Raw genomic sequence first — 21,902 nt, 5'->3', positions numbered from 1 at the left:
GCGATGGCGGCGGCGGTTTTCGTGGCGGCGCGGCTGCTGCGGGGCTCCTCGGCCTGGGGCCGGCGGCGGAGGTGAGCCGGGCGCCTTTTGGACGCGGTGGTTCGGGGGATCGCGGGGACAACCCCGCCTCGAGGTCGCTTCCTGCCCCCCACGGCCGGGCCGCCTCGTCCCTCGGGAAACGTTGTGGACCGCTCACCGCACGGCCGGGTGCCGCGGGGGTCGGGTGCGGACGATCGCTGACCCAGGAGTCTGCAGTCGGGAGTCGCTTTGACGCAGCGGCCTGGCGTTTGTGCTACGAAATGGGAAAGGGCCGCGACGGTGACATCTAAGCCAGGAGATGGGGCTTGGGACTGGGGCGCCAGCGGTGATGAGCCGACCTTCCCCGAATTGTGACCGGGATCTCCCTGGAAGGGGAGACAGAGGTCAGGAGGTCCTGGGCCGTTCATAGCAGCTGAAGGCGAGCTGTAGAAAGGCAGGGTTGCCCAAGGGCTTCGGTGCAAACTGCTCTCAGAGTGAGTTCTTACAAGCCTGTTTCCACACGTGGCAGTTAGGACCAAAGAACGGAACCGTCTTGCTTTGGGTCCGGGCTGAGCCTGGGTCGTGGTCGCCGCCGGTGTTGTCCCTCATGGCATGTGGCAACGCACTGTTGACTTAATTCCGACAGAAGCTGCTTACTCACTTGCACCCAAGTGTGCTCATCTCCCCTGTGATTTTTTGGTTTTGTTTTTGCTTTTTGGTACCGAGAATCGAACTCACGACCTTGTGCTTGCCAGGCAGTGCTGTGCTGCTGAGCTACATCCCGGGCCCTCATTTCCCCCTGTTGTAAAGGGCGGGTTTCTCTGTTGCAGGTTTGGACTCCCTGCACGCCGGCAGTTTAGTAATGGAGGCGCCTACACCAACATCCCCCTCTCTACTCCCTTACCTGGAGTACCGAAGCCTGTTTTTGCTACAGTCGATGGACAAGAAAAGTTTGAAACCAAAGTTACCACACTGGAAAACGGGCTCCGCGTGGCATCTCAGAATAAGTTTGGACAGTTTTGTACGGTGGGAAGTGAGTATCGCTGGTGTGTTGCAGGTGGCCTTCTAGGGTTTTCACGTGATGTGCTTTAGCTGACTGTTTTAATTGGCAAGTCTTCTGTGAACTGTGCTTTGAGTGGAAGCATGTTAAAAATCTGAAACTCTGGGTGTCCTGGTGCATGCCTGTAGTCCCAGCTACTGAGTAGGGTGAGGCAGGAGGATTGTAAATTCAAGGCCAGTCCTGGCAACTTTGTAAGATCTTATCGTAGAAAAGGGGGTGGAAGCATAGGAATGTAGCTAAGGGGTAAACTGCCTCTGGGTTCAATGCTGTGAAAAAATGAAAAAAAAATCAGAAAACTTGAAAAATGGCCATTTTTGGTAGTAACACTTAGGGGACGATGTCTTCCCCTCTTTTTTCTATCTTCTGTAATCTTAGAAGTTTTCCTCATAAATCACTGTAGGCCTCCGCAAACGTTGGTGTGCATGGTAATAACTGAGTTCACAAACACTTCTGTTCACAAACAATTCAGTTTTCAAACAAAGGCATTCAATAAAATTTTGCTTCCGTTCACAAACTGCACTTCAGGTGACAAACACAACTATGGCTGTCTTACTCACACAAACATGAAGCCGTCTTCCCCAAAGTCATAAAGCAGATTAAGTTTGTGAACCAAGGTATCACTGTGTACACGTGGAACTGTCATCACAAGCAAGATAGTGAACGTAGCCTCCCCCTCATCTCATTACTTCTGGCTGTTGGAGTCACAATTTTGAAAGGTTTCTCTCGATTAAACTTCCTTTTTTGAGTTTTGCATTTAACCTGTTTTCTTTTATTGCCAGTTCTTATTAATTCAGGGTCAAGATATGAAGCGAAATATATTAGCGGAATTGCTCACTTTCTGGAGAAATTGGCATTTTCGGTCAGTGTCTAATGTGTGATTTTTGAAGACTGTCTGTAGGGAGGGGTGTTTTGGGTTTTTTTTAAAGGTTTTTCTTCCCCCATGGTTGTTTTGATGAACAACTCAAATTGCTGAGTTAATACTAATAAAGTTTTTTAAGATAAAATGTACCTTATGTTTCTGTGCTTTGAAAAAAGGAAATTTTCTTAAAGTTGATGTTTCTAAGGTTGTTTTGTATTGCTTATTTAAGCTTTTGTGTTTATTTTTGTCAGTCTACTGCCCGATTTGACAGTAAAGATGAGATTCTGCTCACCTTGGAGAAGCATGGGGGCATCTGTGACTGCCAGACCTCCAGGTACCCCGGCTGTCACACACTTCCTGTCTGTGTGGAGCTGTCTCCGTCCATGGGTCAGCGGAGAGTGGGGCGGGGACAGGACCACAGATGGTGGCAGTGACACTGGGAGATGGTCTTGGGAAGGGCAGTGCCTCATCTTGCAGCCAGGCTGGATGCCGGATTCAGGGCAGGCCCTGGTCCCAAGATGCTCACAGGGTGGGCAGAGACCACTTGCATGACACGAGCCAAGAGCAGGGGCAATAGAGGGAGCCTGGGCCACAGCAGGGAACTTGGTCTGCAGTAGGGAAGGGAAGAGGGAAGTGTGATGTGGGCACTGTTCTGGGCAGGTCTGCTGGGTGTTCCAGACCCAGGCATGCAGAGGCCCCACGTGCGGCTGGAAGCAGCTCCATCCTCAGCTCAGGCCGTTGCTCCTGCCCTCCCCTACTTCCTACGTTTGTGGCTGTGCAGGGTGACAGACAGCTAGACCCTGGGCCCTGAGAGCCAGCGCAGGCCAGCCAGCCTCTTGCCCTGAGCCCCCTGCATGTTTTGACGTCAGCCAGTCGGGTTGCTTGACCACGGCACAAGCTGGGCAGTGGTCCCTGGGAGACAGCCTGAGCTCACCCATGCCCAGGCGGGTTGGCGGTGGTGACTCAGCAGTGTCTTTCAGGAGAGCTCCTTCTGTGGGAGCTCACACTACTGAGCAGGGAGGGACGTGAGCCTGCTGGTTGCAGGCCACAGTGGTGTTAAGTGCCCTGTACACAGCGCAGCCAAGGTGTCCTGCTGAGCGTAGGTCCAGCGTCAGTGGCTTGTTTCTTCCAGGGACACCACCATGTATGCTGTGTCTGCTGACAGCAGAGGCTTGGACACCGTCGTGGGCTTGCTGGCCGATGTGGTTTTGCAGCCCTGCCTGACAGGTGTGGATGTCACCTAGGTTCTGGGGTTGTGCTGGGAGTGGTAAGGAGCAGCACTGCCATTAGGGCCGTGGGCTCACCCTGCAGTGATCACAGTGTCACCAACGATAGTGCAGGGATCGGAGAGTCCTCGGCAGGTTTGGGGGTCTGGTAAAGCGAGCACCCTGCATGCACATTGCCCTGGGCTCTGTGCCTCCCACAGGCATCGGGGGAGCTCCGTGCTCTGATACATCTCTGCGCCCCTGGAGCCTTTCAGTGAGGTTTTATTTCAGCAGTGCCCCTCACTGTCCTTAAGCACCGAGGCTGCCTGCTGCTGGGAGTTTCCACCCTGAGGTCTTTTTAGTCCTTCTTGGGCTTGCAAACGACAGGGCTTGCATCAGAAGGGGGCGTGGGAGGGGCTGCTGATATGTGTGTGTCACAGCCACCCGGCCCCAGGGCTGCAGTTCTGTTAGGATTCTGTGGTTCTGGCCTCAGGGCACTGGTGGGGTAGCCATGCTGGTCTGTAGCCATTCCCGAAGCACTTTCCTATCTGGTCTGTCCATACAGCTGCACCTGGGAGGTCAGGTCACCTCAGTGCCTTTTATAGGCGAGCCAGCCAGGGCTCCCACTGGGATCTCACAGAGAGCAGTACAGGCATGGGTCCCTACTTCCTGTTCCCTAGCCGCTGGCCTGGTGAGGGCAGAGGTGACCACAGCTCCTGGTAGCCTCGGGCTGAGCCAGCTCAGCCTCTCAGGATGGGTGCTGCAGGCAGCATGTTCACTGCTGCAGGCTGAACCCTGTCTCTGGGCTCCCTGCAGACGAGGAGTTGGAAATGACGCGGATGGCTGTCCAGTTCGAGCTGGAGGACCTGAACATGCGGCCCGACCCAGAACCACTCCTCACTGAGATGATCCACGAGGTAAACAGCGCTTAGATGCTGGCAGTGCCAGGCGTGGAACCCAGGCTGTGCATGTGTCAGGCAGGCAGCTGTTCTGCCCTGGGAGTGGCCTTCATGTTGGAATCGCCTCTAGTGCTGTTTACATTTTCCACTTCTTGCAGTATTGGGCTGTTTACCATTTCCATCCATAGAGTGGCCCTTTATTTTACTTTCTTAGTGGGTTTTGGTTCTAGAGAAGTAGGCTTTGCTGCTTTTTTCCATGCACCAGACAGAGATGCTGAGGTCAAACCACAGTTAAAGTGTCCTGGGGTGCCAGGTTTGTCCAGACACCCGGCTGGCAGCAGGTGACATCTCACAGGGACCTTCATATGTTCTCGTGCTTGTGTCCTTCCTTCAGGCTGCTTACAGGGGGAACACTGTGGGCCTCCACCGATTCTGCCCCCCAGAAAACATTGCAAGGATTGATCGGGAAGTACTTCATTCCTACCTGAGGAGCTACTACACGCCTGAGCGCATGGTGCTGGCCGGCGTGGGTGTGGAGCATGAGCGCCTGGTGGAATCTGCCACCAGGCACCTCCTGGGGGTGCAGCCAGCCTGGGGGGACACCGGGGCCGTGGCTGTGGACAGATCGGTGGCGCAGTACACTGGCGGGATCGTCAAGGTAGCATGGCCCTGTGCTGTGTCTGGCGGGTGGCTCTGGTGCCGTATGTGTGTGTATGCTGTCCCTCTGTGCACTGTGCAGCCCAGACTCCATGCCCACAACCTGTTGGAAGCACAGTGTTGACCAGGGCCAGCTCGGCCTTCGCACCATGGAGCCTGCCTCTTGCCTTGGGAGGGTTTATCACAAAGGCTCAGGACCTGTGCAAGATGCTCCCTTGGTCTTGCTGCAGCTGGAGAGGGACATGTCCAACGTCAGCCTGGGCCCAACCCCCATCCCTGAGCTCACGCACATCATGGTGGGCCTTGAGAGCTGCTCCTTCCTGGTGAGTCTGGGTGCAGCGGTGGCACCCAGTGTGAGGGTGGCACTCAGTGTGAGGGCAGTACCCAGTGTGAGGGTGGCGTCTGTTGTGAGGGCGGCCCCTGGCTGAGCTGGGGCCTGCACCCCGCAGGAGGACGACTTCATCCCCTTTGCGGTGCTGAACATGATGATGGGAGGCGGCGGCTCCTTCTCGGCTGGCGGCCCGGGCAAGGGCATGTTCTCCAGGCTCTACCTCAACGTGCTCAACAGGTCCGTGGTGTCCCTGGGCGGCTGCAGGGTGTGGACCTCAAGGCCATGGTACCCTTTTCCTGCATCTGTGGCCTGACCCTGGTCATGTCTGTCTCTTTGCAGGCACCATTGGATGTACAATGCCACCTCCTACCACCACAGCTATGAGGACACCGGCCTCCTGTGTATTCATGCTAGTGCCGACCCCAGACAGGTACGGGCATGTGGCGGGAGGTGGGGTGGCTGAGGCTGACAGTGCTGTTCACACCTCGCTTCCTTTGTAGGTTCGAGAAATGGTGGAAATCATCACAAAGGAATTTATCCTAATGGGTGGAACTGTGGACGTGGTAAGCAGGGAGGGCCCGGTAGGAGGTTGCCGGCAGTGTCCTGGGGCAGTGTGTTCGTCCTCCTCAGCCACCCCTTCCAGAGCAGTGTAGAGTGGACACTGTGTGGCCTTCCTGGCCTCAGCCTGGCTATTTCGTGCTTGAGCTTAAGCTCAGCAGTAGAGCGCTTGCCTGGCCTGTGCAAGGCCTTGAGATCAATCCCTGCACCACCAAAGTCTTCACAGTTGATCTTGCAGTGCTTGTCTTTCAAGGTACACAGCAGCTCTAGACCCGTGGGCTTGTCCCTCCCGAGACCTCTGGCCTCACTCCACCCCAGCTGCTAGGGGCTTAGCGCAGTGCCGTCTTGCAGGCTGCTCCCTGGGAGTCCGGGGGACAGCGGAACAGTTGCCTGGGTCCTGTGGACAGGGCATGAGGAACTGGAACCACTTAATCTCTGGCAGCAGTGGGGGCAGGTCTGTCCCTGTCCCCATGTAGCCCTGGCCAGTAAATAGGGTCCAGGCTGCAACCTGTGTGCCCAGGACACAGCCGCCCCACCTGTGCATCGTGCTGCACGTCCCATCAGCCCCTTACCGGCTGGTGCTGGCTGCGGGCGACCTGACAGACAGGTGCCTGTGGTACACAGGTGGAGCTGCAGCGGGCCAAGACGCAGCTGATGTCCATGCTCATGATGAATCTGGAGTCCAGGCCCGTGATCTTCGAGGACGTGGGGAGGCAGGTGCTGGCCACCCACTCCCGCAAGCTGCCGCATGAGCTCTGTGCGCTCATCCGTGAGTATGGCCTGTGTTGGGCACCCCGGCAGCTACTCCTCAGCCTATCTGTGGCACTGGGCACCTCAGGATGTGACCAGCCCTCGTTCCCAGGGGGCACCTCACACAGGATCCTCAGGCACAGCAGAGTCCCTAGTGTGGGTGGCATAACGGCTTCTGTCCCTTGTGGCCCCATGCAGGACATCACACTTGTGTGCTGAGCTTTTGAGGGGGCAGCCTGGGCACGGACCCTGGCATCACTGCACTGAGACCTGGAGCCGTGCAGGGTTGGCATGTGCCCTGCCTCTTGAGGGTGCAACTGTGGCGCCCTGCGTGCTCCTGGCCCCCTCCTGCAGGTGGTGTGCCTGGTAGGCACTGGATCTCCCAGCAGCCCCCGGCTCCCTGTCCGCTCGCATCCCTGCAGTCCTTTGTCCTCCCCTGACGGTCAGCCTGCCACAGAGCTGGCCCCTGGGGCTTGGGCTTCTCCTGAGCTGTCAGGCAGTATGGTCCTTCCTACCCTCACTTGCCCCCTGAGCGGAGACAGGCTTTGACGTTTCTTGCTGTGCACTAGGCAATGTGAAGCCAGAGGACGTCAAGAGGGTAGCTGCGAAGATGCTTCGAGGGAAGCCTGCTGTGGCAGCCCTGGGTGACCTGAGTGGCCTGCCCAGCTACGAGCACATCCAGGCCGCGCTGTCCAGCCGGGATGGGCGCCTGCCCAGGATGTACCGGCTCTTCCGTTAGGGCCCCTGGAGGACCCAGCCGTGGACAGCGGTGTGCACATGTGTGCTGTGGTGTGGACTGGTGTGGAGGTACCTGGCTTTGAGCAGTGCGGGAGGCACTCAGACTCCATGAGCAGAGTTCGCGTGACTACTGCAGCCTGCACCTCTCATCCCTTTGGGAGGGAGCTTGCCAGGCGGGGCGCATGTGCCCTTCTTCCTGGCGGGAAAGTGCTGCACACCCTAGTTGGGGCACTCACCCTTCTGGACTTGTGCCAGGGGCCATGCCAGAGCCTTGGGCCACAGGGTTAGCCCTCCCTGGCTTAAAGGCCACATGGGGCAGACTGGACAAGCAGGAGTGGCGCACGCCACCTCTGCCAATAAAACGGTGGCCACCTCCTCCCACGCTGTCTTCCTTCACCTGGCTACAGGAGGAGTTGAGGCCGCTGTCAGCCGGTTGGAGCATGTATGCCTGCAAGCCCAGCCAGTCTCAGTGTGCACCATCGCTCTGCGAAGCAGGAGGGTTGCAAGTTTGCATCCAGCTGGCTAACTTAGACTTCATCTTGTAATTTAAACATTGAAGGCGAGGAGCGGAGGGAAGCTCACCCAGGCCCTAGAACCGTAAGACAAAGTCGCTTCTCAGACAGCAGCCTCGCTCTCAGAGGCTGCCCGGCTTGGCCTGTCTCGGAGCACTTTGTCCCCCAGAGGCAAGACACACTGACCCCGTGTTGGCACGTGCAGGAGCGGGGGCTCCCCAGGGGCTGGCAAGTTGGAGTGGCGAAGCCCCTGCTGTTGCAGTGTCTCAGGCACAGGCTGAGGGTGACTGCCATCTGGAGCCGTGGTTCTCGAGCCTGGACTTGGAGAGACCACCAGAACCCCATGCAGGGTCAGGCCAGAAACCCTCCCTGCCTTCCTGGGTGGCTCTTTGGGGCAGCGTTCCTGAGGGCAGATCGGCAACTGGCCATTGTGCTGGTTAGGAGAGCAGGCCCCAGGCTCTTGATGGCCAGGAAGCCCGGCTCCTCCTCGGTGCAGATAGAGGGACGGGGGCGGGGGCGGTCTTAGGACTGTAAGCATGTTGTTCATCTGGGTTGTACCTGTTGCACACCTGGCAACTGCATCTCCTGACTTCACCCCATGGGAGCGTCCGCCCGTGCCCGTGGCTGTAGCAGTCCCCAGGCTGGAGCCTTAGGAAGACATGGTCATCGCAGCCCACAGCATGGCCCTGCTGGAGGGACTTGCTGTGCCAGCATCTGGAGAGTGGCCTGTGGCCCAGAGCTCAGGATACACTGCCTACAAGGGAGACTGAGCAGCAGGTCAGCGGGGCCAGCTCCCCAGACTTGGAGGAGGCACAGGCCACGTCCACTGCTGAGCAGTCAGAATGTGGTGCTTGGTGTTCTGGAGGCTGAGACAGCCCAGTCTCCTGTCCCCCTCAGGCTCTTCCACTTGGCCAGGAGCCCAGGATGCCTCCCCAGTGCTCCCCTCAGGCCATACTCCTCCCCTGGGCTCACCTCTTGCTGCTCGAGGTCACTGCTGCCACTGGTGGCTGGATAGCGGTGTGTAGCAGGACAGCTAAACATGAGGGTCTTGCCGTGCATTCCGGCTGGCCTTGAACTTGCCCTCCTACCCAAGAGCTACGTGCTGAGAAGCACCCTGGTGTCTGTTCCTGCTCCTCCCTTTTTGGCAATACCAGCGCACTGAACCCAAGCGCTTCACCACTGAGCTGCAGCCCGGCCCCCAGTTTGCAGCTCTTTATGGAAACTGGCCACCTTCGTTTCATTTGAGGTTTAAACTAACTTTCCAAGTATAAAGTGACAGGGCCGGGGATATAGCTCAGCAGCGTAAGTGCCTGCCTGGCAAGCACAAGGTCCTGAGTTTGATTCCTGGTACCCACAAAAAAAAAACACCCCAAGTATAATGTGACACATCTGGAACATAACAGCTGCACTAACCCATGACCTTGCCAGCCACAGGTCCCAGGCCAAACCAGGACTCTTCTCTAAGGTCACAGTAAAGTCCACGGGTCTGGTCAGAAAAAGCCTAACCCACGTAACCTGCGCGTTCTGAGAATCTTCCTGCTGTTCTCAGTTCCCTTGTTCCCTTGCAACATGCACTTGGTGGTGACAGCACAGACCCCGCGAAGCCTCCAGCGGTCGGTGGGCGGCCGTGCTTGGGTTGGGCTCTCCATGGTGGCCAGGTGACTGGCTGGCACTGTTCGCCCTGCAGTGGACAGCTGTTTGGGGAGTGGCTGCCAGTGAAAGCCCCACTGGATTCCTCGGTGCTCAGCCTCCAGCACGGCTCTGAGTCTGAGGGGGCCTCTCGCTGTGTGCAGGACACATGCCTGAGACCCTCAGCAGCCGCTGACAGCTGGGACCAAGTGACCCCAGGGTCTCTGCTCCCACACTGCACTTGACAGTGAAGCACCATGAGGCCTGCTGCACAGACTTCCCGCACTCAGTCTGGGGCCAGAAGAGTTTAAGATTCAATATATGCATTTATTTAAAAATATAAATATGGAAAAATAAATAATTTAACAGGCTGGAGTGGGTGTCCCTAGGTTTCTCTACATTCAAGTCTACATCCTCCAGAGGTGGGGTGAGGTCTAAGCCCTCTAAGGTAAGGACCTGAATGAGGGGCTGCTGGCCTCTGTTCCGGCCAGGGACGCTTCTGCTGACACCGTGCGGCTGAGGTCGAACAGTCGCTGGTCTATTGCCCAGTGAGACTTGGCCTGCGGCAAAGCAGGGAGGTGGTCCTGCCTGGGCTGGGGAGCTGGCGGAGGGGTCACTGCCACCCGGGAAGGGTCTGGCTGTGGCCTCTGGTGCTGCCTTGGCCTCAGCGGGTTTTGGGGTGCCCAGGTTCCAAGGCCTGGAGGACACCGGCTATGCCTGGACCTCTGCAGGCGCCTGTGTGGTGTGGGCTCAGGGCCAGGGCTTGGGGGCGAGCACAGGAAGCTGAGGGGAGCCTGCAGCCCTCACGAGCAAAAAGCAGGGATCTTGCTACCTTCCAGGGCAGAACAGCTCAAATGTCGGCCCTCTGTGGAGCTGGGGACAGACGCCTGGAGAGTCAAGCCCCGTCCGGTGGAGGGTGACGGGGACACCAGTGGGGGTGGGGTGCCACGTCCCACTGCTGTCCTGGGGTTTCCTGGTGAGAACAGGGCAGCTCTGCGGCCGTGCATCGGGACCCCAACGGGGGGTGCCAGAGGGCAGACCCCACCTCTTCAGTGACTTGGCCGTGTGTCCTGAGTTGCAGGTGATGACGGGTCCTCTCGGGACTCAAGACACAGTGCAGATGGCGCTGGAGCTCTGGTTCTTCAGTGCCTGCTGTCTCTGGATCTCTTTTGAAATACGTCTTTTAATCCCTATCAGGTACAGCTCTCGGTCAAACTTGCCGGCAGCCAGTGGAATGCTGCAGAGAGGCAGGACGAAAGGGTGACGGGTGTCCAGTGTCCCTGGCTACGGGGTGGTGACCCTGAGCGTCACACACAGGGACAGGGCCTTGCCTTGTCCCTCCACCAGTTCCACTGTGCCCTGGGGCCCGTCTTCAGGAGAGGCTGTGGCCACCCCCCTTGGCACCAGGTTCAGGGCAGGGAGGAGCCAAGGGTCGGGATGGGGGCTTCGATCAACCCCAGAGACTGCTGGCACCCGCCCCCTCTGCGCGGCAACCTGACGAGACCACCATGCCCACGCCCCCTCCATCACCAGCCCAGAGCCAGGCTCCACTGCCTGAGCCCAGCCAGGCCCGAGGGAGAGGAGCGAGGACTCACTTGTCTCGCCCGGGCCGCACCCGCACCCGGAAGAGGCCATACACGGGGCGGTGGTCGGACGTCCTGATCCCGGGGCAGGAGGAGTACGTCACTGGGTGGATGTCCCCCTTGTGGCGGCTTCGGTACAGAACCCGGTCCTTCAGGAGAAATCTTGCTACTGGGCGGCTTGGGCGTGGGCACCTGGGCTTCAGCACTCAGGGATCCCCTGCCAGCCATCCCCCGAGAATTGGGGGTGCCTCCACGTCCCCCGCGCTCCACGGATGTGGGCCTTGGGACAGCCAGGCCGGGCTAGCGCCTCCTGCTCCTCTGCTCCCAATGCTGACGGGGACGGTGGGGCTGGGGGGAATCCAGCTGTGGCTGGGGCAAGCGCCCCGCTCTTGAGGTGCTTCTGACGAAACCTCACAGAGGGAGGGGGCCGCTCTCAGCACGAATGGTCCCTTGTGGACCAGCCAGAGCACAAGTGCCGGGGTGTGGGCCTGCGCAGGTTGCCCGTCTCTCATTGGCATTGAGCACAGCTCCTGATGCCCTGGGTGGCATCGGGCAGCAGCACCAGGCAGCAAGCACCGCACATGGGTCCTCTCCTGGAGGGGTGGGCCTACCGTGTATGAGGGCGTCCTCTGCTTGGAGGTGCTGTCGTAGGTGTCCTTCCCGAGGTCAAACTTATAGGAAGGCAGGAAGACGATGTCTGGCTCCTGGAAGCCCCTGAAGACCGACCCTGTGAGGGCACAGTGCTCAGCCGTGTGCCCCACCCCCGCCCCGCCCGCACTCCCAGCGTCCCCCTCACCGCTCTTCATCTCCCGCGTGAGCTGGTCCTGCTGCAGCAGTGCCCGCACAGCCGCCTCCCGCTCCTGCCTCAGTGCGGCCTCCACCGCCACGCGCCCGCCGCCCAGGCGGAAGTTGAAATCTCCGAACCAGAACACTTCGTCAAAGCGGGTGGTGACGTCCGCTGGGCACAGAGGGCAGCGTGTGGGCGCTGGCTCCCCGCGCCTGCTGTGGCCTCAACAGTGGGCTGGCAGCCTGAGCCAGTGACAGGGACTTTCTTTCGGGGCAGGGGGGGCGGGGGTACCGGGAATTGAACTCAGGACCTCTTGCTCGCCAGGCAGGCACTGTGCCGCTGAGCTGTCTCCCCAGCTCTCAGTGACAGGATTTCTTCGTGTGGTGTCCCCCCCCAAATCATGGCCAGGCAGTGGCTCCCAGCAGAGGAACCTGGCCCAGGCTAAGGACAATGGCCCACCAAGCTGCCAGCCTCACGGGGCATGGGCCTCCTCTCGGCCCTGCCTCACCTGCGCTGGAGCGGTAGGGGTTGGTGTCCGGCACGTTCCTGGGCAGCGCAAGGGTTTGAACAGTCCTGCTGTAGTCCAGCAGCCTCTCTGCCACCTTCCCATCTCCAGCTGTGGGGACGGAGTCAGGCTGAGGGACACGGGGTTCTGGCACTCGAGTCCCCACCCAGCTGACCACCTGCCCAGTCACCGGCCCGGGGCTCCCAGGCAGCGGCCTCGGGGGATGGCGGGGGCTTTGGCAGAGCCCGTGGACCAAGAGCAGGGGCCCCGTGCGCGGAGGGGCCGGCAACTCACAGGTGAAGTGGGAGGTGATGAAGAGGAAGGAGGTGCCGAAGAAGGTGAAGCTGGCGCCCAGGGCGCCCTTGGTCTTGATCTGGGACACGATGCGTGTGGTCACCGTGGCGCACTCTACCTCTGCGGGGCCGGGTGGGGTCAGTGCTGCAGCGCCCCCGCCGGGTTCCCGGGTCCACTGGGGGCGGCGGCACCCGGGCCATGGACCTACCTGAGCAGAACCAGATGAGGTCCCTGCGGATGAAGAGGGACAGGTACAGCACGCCGTGGGCTGCCGAGGACAGCAGCACGTAGCGCGGGCCCAGCGTCTCCTGCAGCCGCGTCTCCCACTCCCGCCTGTGGAGGAGGACGAGGGGCTGGGGTGTGGGCCCTCCCAGCTCAGGAGGCACCGGGAACCCCAGGACTTGACCTTGCCTCATGGGGGGTATGTCAGATGCAAGAGGGGTACTGGGGCCACAGGTCAGAACTCCAGGGCAGCAGCAGGCCCGGTCCTCATGCTACTGGCAGATGCCAGTCCTGAGCCCCTCCAAAACCCACCAGAGCGCTCCAGCTACACCCTGCTGAGACCCTCTGCCCGCCTGGAGTCTCGGCCCCAGAGAGCCATGGTGACAGGGTCCCTGAGTGCTGCTCCCCAGGCCACCCATGCAACTGCACCTGCACGCCTCACATGCCACAGGGCGCTGCCAGGTCTCAGCGGCCAGCAACGCCCTTCAGGACACCCCAGCATGGCCTCACAGGAAACCAGCACTGCAGACACACCTGTCATCCCAGCACTCTGGGAGGCTGAGGCAGGAGGATTGCAAGTTTGAACCAGCCTGGGCCACTTAGTAAGTCCCTGCTTCAAAATGAAAAAGCTACAAGAGGGCTTGGGATGGAGCGCAGAGCAAAGGCCTTGGGCTCAGTCCCCAGTATGGGGTCGCTGGGAAGCACTGCTCTTGCTGCTCGTACGCTCTCCTGATCCACCACTTGTTTACCTTTAAGTTCTGAGACCGGGCCTGCAGCGCTGCCCTACCTGTCGGAGCAGCCCTCCTGCACTCCAATGACATACAGGTCCTGGGTGTAGTCAGCCTCAGCGGGCAGCAGCAGCTCATCCAGGCTGGGCGGCAGCTCCTGTGGGGAAAGCCATGCAGCTGGTCAGGGCCTGGGCTCCAGGCGGGCTGGGTAGGAGCTGGGGTCCCCGCTCTGCCACCCCAGCTGGTTATACAGCGTTGCCTCTGAACAAAGGGAAACCAAGGCTGTGCCCAGAAGTATGGTCCACAGACCCCAGGGACTAGACACACCCACCCCACATCCAGGCAGCCACCCCGCCCACGCTGGCCCCCCTGTCTGACCACTGCCCCAGTGTACCCCACTGTGCCCCACCCTGGCCCCTCATGGAGCCTTCAGGCTGGGAGGGACCACCAGGTAGCTTTGCTCCCAGGAAGTGCCCTCCGCATCCCCCTCAGCAGGCCGTGCCAGGGCTGCAGTGGGCTGGGCTGGGCACCACGCCTCGCCTGCCTCTCACCTTCTGGCCCTGCATGTTCCAGGTGGCCACGAAGAGTGCCATGCTGCGGTCAGGGAAGTACTGGGCCAGCTCCTCTGCACCCAGCAGGGCCCCGCTGGCCAGCAGGCTGCCCTCCAGGTAGCTCCTGTAGGGAGAGCTTCGTGAGGTGAAGCCAGGGTACAGCCGCAAGTCTGGAAGCAGCAGCAGATAGTGCTGAGCTCTGCAGAACGGGGCTTCCAAGTTGGGTGCCGCACCAGGGTCTGCCTGCTGTGTGGACCCAACAGGGATTCAGGCTCCTGGGAAGGTGACCTGCAGGCAGCACAGTGACTGTTCTACAGGTGATGTCTGGGAGGCCACAGAGGACCTGAAGGGAATTTGTGTCCCATGAGCAGGGCTGGGGTGGCCGTCTCCCCTCCCTGCACCTTCCCACAGGCAGAGCCCGAGAAGCAGACTGGAGCACGAAGAGAAGGCTGTGTGTGAATGTGCCTGTCTCCAAGTCATGCCTGTCACCCAGCTCCTCAGGAGGCTGAGGCAGGAGGATTGCAAGTTTGAGCCCAGCCTGGGCAACTTAGGGAGACACTGTTAAAGATGAAATAAAAAGGGCTGGGGACATGGCACGGTGGCAGAAGGCTTGTCTAGCATGTAATGGGCTTTAGGTTCAACTTCCAGTAGGGAAAACAAAACCACGACGAAAATGATTAGATGTCCATAACCAACAGCACATGTTGCTGAGCCTGCCCAGGACACACACATGCAAACCCACTGTAAGGGACACAGCCCTGGGCCAGCTGCCTGTCACACTCCTGGCTCTGTCACCAACCAGCAGGACCTGCCACACCCACACGGAATGACGCCCTGCTCACACCCTGCAAGGTGTGGGATGCTTCGCCCTCTCCAGCCATCTACGTGAGGCTCAGCTCACGGCAGGATGTGGCAGTGGCCGCAGGGCCTCCTCTCCTCTGCCAGCCCTGTCCCCGCCGCCAGCCCCCTCCCTCAGCATCCTCAGGTCTAGCCAACCTGGCGCCTGGAGGCACAGCTGCACCTGCTCACCGGTCTTGCCAGGTGTCCACCTGCTGAAGCCTCCACCCAGTTAACCAAGCACCCGCAGGACCTGCAGCCACCCCGCTTCCTGGACATGGGCCCGAGCCTACTCGTCTCCCCGGCCCTGGGCCAGGGCCGAGGACAAGTGCTCCCCACGAGGACCCAGGCAATGTCCACTCCAAATCTTCTCTGCCTCCATGTCTAATTCTCTGACAGCTGGGCATGGTGATGCACACCTGTAATCCCAGCACTTGGAGGGAGGTTGAGGCGGGAGGGCGCCATGAATTTGGGGCCAACCTGGGCTACATAGTGACTATAAGGCCAGCCTGAGCTATATAGCGAGACCCTGTCTGAAAAAGAAAGATTCTATGACGGCTCTTGTCGGCCCCAAATATGTCACCCATTTGCTGAGAGACCCGATGGTCTGTCCCGCAGAAGTCCAACTAATGCACAGCCTCCACAGGCGTGCATCTGTTGGGGACACGCGATCAGACTCCCGTTCCAGGGGGGACACAAGGGGTACCTGGTCAGCCTGTGTGGCCCCAGACGCGGCAGCGTGGAGCAGCCCCTTGGAGGACGCCAGCCCCAGGCATCTGTGTGCTGTGCCCATGGGAGCCACGAGCGGTGAGCTCCTCAGAGCACTGCCTCTTCCCGCAGGGACACAGCCACCCGATTCCTTGTGGACACGCCCTCATCTCTCTCAAGGTCACTTTTCCCGTCATTTTGTCCTCCCAGGTGCTGCATGGGGGATGGGCCACAGTGGAGACTGGGCTGCACTTGACAAAGGGCAGGTGGGGTCAATAGGGTGCAGCAGCTACTCCTGGAGCCGGGCTAACCGAGCAGCTCCTGCCTAGCACAAGTGACCCAGCCACTGGCCCCACGCTGCCATCACTTCCCTGCCAGGTCTCCTTGTTGTGCATCTGTCCCATGCACCATGTCGCTGCCCTCCTCCAGTTCTCAAAAACAGGGTTGGTCACTGTCCGTTCACAGATATCTTCAGGTTGTTCAAAGCCCTAATTCACGCCTTTAATCCCCACTTGCTAAGAAAACCTTACACCTTTTTCCTGAAAACAGATCCTGACTCTTAAACTCGGTATGGTGGTGCACATCTGTAATCAGATTCCAAGTTCAAGCCAGCTTGGGCAATTTAGAGAGACCGTGTCTCAAAATAAAAACTAAAAAGAGGGCTAAGAAACAGAGAGGAAGGGAGGGAGGGGGAGGGAGGGAGGAGGAAGAGGGAGAGAGAGAAAAGAAGCAACAAACAAACTGAAAAACTGGCACACCTGTGGTGCAGGTGCTGTGAGGAGCAGGTTCGGCCCCTGGGGATGGCGCCAAGCGCCCCTGCAGGCTGCCCCCAGGTGCAGGTGAGGTGACCTGTGAGACCACAGGGTCTGAGAGGGCTGCAGGACATGGCCACCCCTGGCCCTCAAACTGCTCTGTGCAGACGAACTGGTTAGATCTCTGGGTCATGTGGGACTTAGTGTGGCCCCAGGATGGCACATAAATGAGCAGCCACAGCTGGAAGGGAGGGGAAAGGAAGGGTCTCCGAGACCCGCAGAGAGAGGGCGGCCGGCCCTGCCTGTAGAGCTAGGAGAGCCGTGATCAACTGTGTGAAAACCACCCAAGTCACTAAACCTGCAGTCACTGGCCCAGGCAGGCCCCGGAGGCCGATGCAGGAGCATTTCCCACCTCTGCCTGCACACACCCCCCGCTGGGCCACAGCAGAGTTGAGGGCTGAGGGCCCTTCTCCAGCCACAGCCCAGCGCCCAGGGCTAGAGCAGGAATGGAAGAGTGGGTGGGTGGGCCCAGGCTGTGGTCCTCATGTCACAAAGCATGGGAGGACCAGCACTCTGGACAGCACTGGAGAGACTGCCGTGCCCTCCTCAGCCTGTGTGCACCTCTGCGTAGGGTCCCTTGGCGCATCTGCCTAACGTTCTGGTGAGATGCCAGCCTGTGCCCAGAGCCCACCAGGCAGGGGCCACGGTGCCCTGCAGGAGGGGAGGCCCTACCTGCTACGGACGTCCTTGGTGCGGATGGGGGCCAGCAGGCTGAAGGAGGACCTGGCGGAGTGCAGTGAGTGGTCGTCACAGGCCAGGGGGCTCCGGGGCCGGCCGGGGCCCAGGCTGCTGTGGGCACGCACCAGCCTGGTCGGTGTGCCCTGCTTGCGGTCGCCCTGCTCTGAGTCCACCTGGTCTGCAGTTCTCAGAGGGTCGGAAGCCACAGTGGGCTCCGAGGAGGTTGGTGGGCGTGGGGTGCGCAGGCTGGCTAGCCTGGGGGAGCCGCCAGACGGGGAGGCCTCCCTGTGCAGGAGATCCAGGGAGGTGCTGACCATGCCAGAGAGACGGTCGCCCCAGGAGGTCGGGCTCCCGCCCGCGCTGCCCGAGGCCCAGCGGGGCTTGGGAATCTCCTGCAAGGACGTGCTCAGGCAAGGCAGCGGGAGACCGCGGCCGAGGGTCTGGGGGGCCGCGTTCTGCACGGAGCCCCCGCCGGGGCCAGCCCCGTCCCGGGCGTCCCGGGCGGCCAGGTCCTCCTGGCTGCTTCGGAAACGCCTCCTCCTCCAGCCCCTGTCGTCGAGGGACAGGGCTCGCTCCAGCCTGGGCCGCATGGGGGGCTGTGGGGTGATGGGGCTTGCCGTGGCCGGCGAGGTCTCGCTGCCGGCTTTCGCGCGATCGTTGCGAGGGAGCGTGGGGCCGTCCTCGGGGGCCTCGCTGCAGGTGCCGGGCAGGGACCCCGGGCTCAGGGCCAGGTCCTGGGCGGGGGTGGGACGCTGCCCCTTGAGCATCCCGGCCTCCCGCGGCCCGGGTGCCGCGGCGTGACGCAGACACACGGCCTTGGATGGCATGGTCGGGGGCCGGGCCTCGCCGGGGCAGCCGCTCGGGGGAGGCCGAGTCGGGGGCGCGGTCAGAGGTCGCGGGCGGCGCCCTCCAGTCCGGGAGGTCGCATCCTGGGTCCCGGTCCCCGCGAGCCCTGGGGGGAACCCGGAAACTGCCGTTAGGGCCCAGGCCGCCTGAGGCCGCCCGCCGTCCCTGAAGGAGGTCCCGGCAAGGCGACAGAGCGGGGCCGGGCGACGCTGCAGACCACGCGGGCCGCGGCTCACCTGCGCCCGCTCTCCGGGGCCCTGGCCCTCCGGCGGGAGCGGGGTCAGGGCGGACACGCGCCCCGAGCAACCACTGCGCCCACGCCGGCCGCCCGGAGGACACCGCCCCGCGCACAGCGCTCCCTGGCGGCCGGAGGACCGCGCCACACCGGCAGCCCAGGCCCCGCCCCCGGAGCCCCGCCCCGGACCCCAGACCCACACCCACACCCACACCCGCACCCACACCAGCGGTCCTGAGGACCCTGGAATTCACCCGCCCCCAAAACACAAATGACACCACAGGGGACGGTGCTTGAGAGCCCAAAATATTTTATTTAACAATTTGCATTTAGGAAAAATAGCAGCTCCTGCCTCGGAGGAAGCTTCTTGGATCAAAAGTGGCTGGCAGTTGACACAGACCCTGCGCAGGGCTGGACTCCAGCAAGCCGGGGTCCGGGCCCCAACTGGGGCCACCAGCACTGCGCGCCCGGGGACGCCTTCCCAGTGATGGGCCGGGCTCCAGGCCGCCTGTGAAACGTTCTGGAAACTGCTCTGGGTCTCGCCTGGAGGATGAGGTGAACCAGGGTACTGGGAGGACTGTACTAATTCCACATTCTAGTTTCTCTACTTAAAATACCAAACCGTTTATGTTCCCCCAGCAGAACCTACATTATTACCTACTGATTTCATAAATATCTGAATCTCCCCACCATCCCAGTCCCCACAGTCAGTAAGAAGTTCTAAGAGCAGTCACTGGGGCATGAGGCTCTGCGGCGCGGCAGCCAAGGTCTGGCACGGGCACTTGGGGTGGGCAGCCGCTGCACACCCACCCTGAGCCCCAGCCCTACTGGCGTCTCTGGGACAGGCACCTGTAGGCTGCCACTGGGGATGGAACCAGACCAGGAGCGCAGGCTCGACAGCTCTCCAGGTGACAGTGCTGGGCCACCCGCTTGGGCACCTGAGTCACCCAGGTCCTAGTTAGGCTGCCCATGTCTTCACCCCCAAAGAGACACAGGCCCCGCAGTAACCAGGCCTCTCCTCCACTGCCAGCCGCTGCTGACCGCGGTAGCACACCAGCCAGGCTGCAGTGGATCGGGACCTGCCCCTCTTGGGCACTTTCCTCTCGTGATCCTCAGGAAGTGTGGGACCACGCCAGGACCCCGCTTCTCTTCATCGACGCTCCAGTGTCTGTACCACGTCCCTAAATCATCCTAAGCAACTGAGGAAGGAGTGTCATCCTTTATGTGAAAAAGTCTGAGTGGATTCATGTACTCAGGATCCTAAAAGGACCGTGGAATTAATTTTGCAATAATGAATACAGATAGGCAGGAGAGGGGAGACGCACAGTATGACCGGCCGAGTTACTGCTGTGTCCACTCAGGAACCGTGACACTCTGAGAGGCCTATCTGGCTCCTGGTAGACAGCAGTCATTTCAGGGTCCCAACCTCGAGGCCAGACGACGGACAGTTCTAGTTGAGTGCTGGGTATCTCCGCTGGCCAATCCTTGTGGGCCGTGAGCTCCCTGAGGTGGCGGAGGTCTGGAGTAAAAGGACCAGCGCTGAGCTCTGCTTGTCACCCCAGGAAGGCAAACCCCCGGGGCGGTGGGGTGGGGTGGGGTGGGGTGGTTCACACAGAATGCTGGGAGGGGGCTCCCACGGCCGAGCACTGGTGAGTCAGCCCCAGGCTTCCGTTTACGGAACTAGGCTTGAAACACCATGTCTCCTAGCACACAGGGCCACAGAGGTCATTTATTAGGCCAGTTGTGCAGGGCTGGCACAACAGCGTCCAGTGAGCCCAGGGAAGATGGTGGCCTGTGGCCTGCCTGTCACTGCGAAAACAAGGACAGCAGGTTTGGACGGCGGTGAGGCCAGTATTTGCCCTTCCTCCCTCAAGACCTAAGAACGAGATAAACCACCCGCAGAAGGAATGAAGGGGAACCCCCCCATGCTGGAAGCTGAAAAGCAGAGGGATGCAGACGGCAACCAGGACGCAGTGCAGCTGGAGGTCCCGGCCTCACTGCCAGGCTGGAGGTGAGGCAGGGTCTGCAAGGTCAGGGTGGGGTGAACTGCACATTCGGGGTGCCAGAGGTCCACCCAGCCCTGCTCTCCTAGGATGGGAGCCAGACGCAAAGGCCAGGGACCACAGAGCCCAGCAGCGCTGACAAACGCAGTGCCTCTGTCAGTGGTGGGAACCGGAGGAGAGGGGACTGGGGACTGAGCCTCCTCACACCCTGCGGGGTGCAGCTGTGGGTGAGGAAAGAGCCCCTTGGCTGTACACGCAGGGCTACTCACCGGGGCCGCCTGGCTGGGGCTGCAGAGGGGCACAGCACCGAAGGCAGGGCCCCCTGCCGCACGGGGGTCACTGGGAGCCTGTGAAGCAGAAGTCCCTCAGGGAAGCAGCACCGCACAGCACTGCTGCCCCTGAGGACAGGGCCACTCCTGGGAAGGCCTGCGAATGCTCTCCAACAGGCCCAGGAGCAGGCTCGGGCAGCGCGCCGGCACTGGATGGTATTATCAGGTGGCTCACAAGAAATAGGCAAAACTGAGAGCAGCATGCAGTTGAGATGCTTCAGACAGCAGTGCACCCACAGAAGAGGCATGGGCACAGCGACGCCCCAGCTGCGTCATCCCCACAGTTAGCTGGCCCGGAGCGCACCCTGGGAAAGTGGGGGGCTGACATGCAGCCACCAATGGCCCCATGGGCCTTTCCAGAACCCACAACACAGGAAAGAAAAGGTGTTCCTCTTTTCGCTGTATGACCTTGGGATAGCCGGCCAGCTGACCCGGAACAGACTTCCCCTAAAGCAGGGAGAATCTTCCTTCCCGCCAGGTGTCCTGCCCTGGGGGACGAGGCAGCAAGGCTGCAGGGCCAGCACTCAGAATGCCAGCCCAGAAGCAGAGTGACAAAGGTCACCTGTTCACCCTCTGTTCTGTGGGGTCAGCGTCATCACAGGGCACCAGGTGTTAATGCCAAACCCACAAGGGCCACTCAGCGAAAGGAACGCTGCATGCTGGCAGCATGTGGCTTGGGTCAGACAGGGCAGTTAGCGACAAGATACACAGGGCAGTGAGGGGACATGGGACCCGCGAGCAGAGGCCTGGCAGCTCGGTACCTGCTGGAAATGCTGGCCCACTTCCCGGGACAGCGAGCTCACCGAGCTCCAGCGTGACAGCTGCGGACAGCAAGAGCACAGACACGGGCATCAGCACGCCGGCCCGCACTGAGCTGCCACCCAGCCCAAACAGCTGCAGGACGTGGCAGGCTCAACCGGATGGCAGTGGGGAAGAGGCTGGCGAGCCCGAAGCCCTCTTCATGCAGCCTGCATCAAAAAAATGCCCCCGCGCCTGGAGGAGGCTCCGGGTCATGCCAGCTTCACCTGGTGTCACCTCGAAATTCAGGGCACTCAAGCCACACTGAGAGGAAGCTGTGACAACAGCAGGGCAGGCCTCAGCCCCTCACCCTCTACTCGGAGCTGTACGTAACAGCAGGGAAGCAGGTGAGGTTTCCCCTGGCCCTGGGATGCAACCTATTCGTTCCCATAGCTGTTTTGTTTCTTAGAATTTTATAGTGGTTTTTTGGTTTGTTTTTTTGCAACACTAGGGTCTGACTGTCACACTGGGCTACATCCCCAGGGTTTTGCTAAGTTGAATTTGCAGTTCTCCTGCCTCAGCCTCTCAGCGTGTTGGAATGATGGCGTGAGCCACACTGCACAGCTAATCATTTCCTTAGTTCTTAAAGGCAATGGAAACGAACTGCCAGGTAGGACTGTGGCAGGACTCTGTGCAGGGCCCTGACTGCTCTGCCTTGGCATCCTCTAGTCTAGAGGGCAGACGCTCAGGACCAGGGGGCGATGCTGCTGAGATCGACAGCTGCCAAGGACAGGAGACTCAAACCCAGGGAGCGGAAGGCTGTTGCACCA

At 60.6% G+C, this 21,902-nt stretch overlaps 4 protein-coding genes across 11 annotated transcripts in view; 1 reads left to right on the top strand and 3 right to left on the bottom strand.

Moving 5' to 3' along the window:
• Positions 1-608, bottom strand: part of Sdccag3 (serologically defined colon cancer antigen 3) — a gene marked incomplete in the record, with an annotated part of 7,478 nt that extends 6,870 nt beyond the window's left edge. The window contains 2 exon segments of the mRNA XM_005408649.2: positions 1-404; positions 525-608.
• On the top strand, positions 1-7,451 carry Pmpca (peptidase (mitochondrial processing) alpha). Of its 2 annotated transcripts, XM_005408489.2 has the most exons (13): positions 1-71; positions 849-1,051; positions 1,858-1,937; positions 2,189-2,271; positions 3,070-3,164; positions 3,959-4,059; positions 4,436-4,699; positions 4,929-5,021; positions 5,148-5,266; positions 5,369-5,459; positions 5,530-5,592; positions 6,212-6,356; positions 6,907-7,451. In XM_005408489.2, the coding sequence occupies exons 1-13, from the start codon at positions 4-6 to the stop codon at positions 7,074-7,076; spliced, it is 1,575 nt and encodes a 524-aa protein (XP_005408546.1). In that variant the 5' UTR covers positions 1-3; the 3' UTR covers positions 7,077-7,451. The 2 variants fall into 2 exon arrangements, with proteins under 2 accessions (XP_005408546.1, XP_013362109.1); XM_013506655.1 differs by lacking the exons at positions 1-71; positions 849-1,051 and having other exon boundaries at positions 1,882-1,937; positions 2,189-2,264; positions 3,065-3,164.
• Positions 7,452-9,522: 2,071 nt separating this feature from the next.
• Positions 9,523-18,127, bottom strand: Inpp5e (inositol polyphosphate-5-phosphatase, 72 kDa). Its single transcript, XM_005408490.2, has 11 exons — positions 18,004-18,127; positions 16,916-17,873; positions 13,887-14,010; positions 13,395-13,492; positions 12,594-12,718; positions 12,386-12,505; positions 12,095-12,202; positions 11,596-11,757; positions 11,411-11,526; positions 10,812-10,948; positions 9,523-10,453 (listed from the first exon to the last, which is right to left on the bottom strand). The coding sequence occupies exons 2-11, from the start codon at positions 17,746-17,748 to the stop codon at positions 10,321-10,323; spliced, it is 1,956 nt and encodes a 651-aa protein (XP_005408547.1). The 5' UTR covers positions 17,749-17,873; positions 18,004-18,127; the 3' UTR covers positions 9,523-10,320.
• A 168-nt stretch (positions 18,128-18,295) lies between these two features.
• Sec16a (SEC16 homolog A, endoplasmic reticulum export factor) overlaps positions 18,296-21,902 on the bottom strand; it is a 31,692-nt gene continuing 28,085 nt past the window's right edge. For 6 of the 7 annotated variants that reach the window (XM_013506686.1, XM_013506689.1, XM_013506688.1 and 3 more), the window contains 3 exons: positions 21,096-21,155; positions 20,275-20,352; positions 18,296-19,521 (listed from right to left, as the gene is read on the bottom strand). In XM_013506686.1, coding sequence (XP_013362140.1) covers positions 19,453-19,521; positions 20,275-20,352; positions 21,096-21,155 — 207 coding nt within the window. In that variant the 3' untranslated portion in view covers positions 18,296-19,452. The remainder of the gene's footprint in view (positions 19,522-20,274; positions 20,353-21,095; positions 21,156-21,902) is intronic. The other variant, XM_005408488.2, reaches the window with a different exon arrangement.

The sequence above is a fragment of the Chinchilla lanigera genome, unplaced genomic scaffold (assembly GCF_000276665.1).
Source record: "Chinchilla lanigera isolate Chin_1 unplaced genomic scaffold, ChiLan1.0 scaffold00112, whole genome shotgun sequence".
NCBI classification, from domain to species: domain Eukaryota; kingdom Metazoa; phylum Chordata; class Mammalia; order Rodentia; family Chinchillidae; genus Chinchilla; species Chinchilla lanigera.
This window is presented reverse-complemented; position numbering and strand designations above follow the sequence as displayed.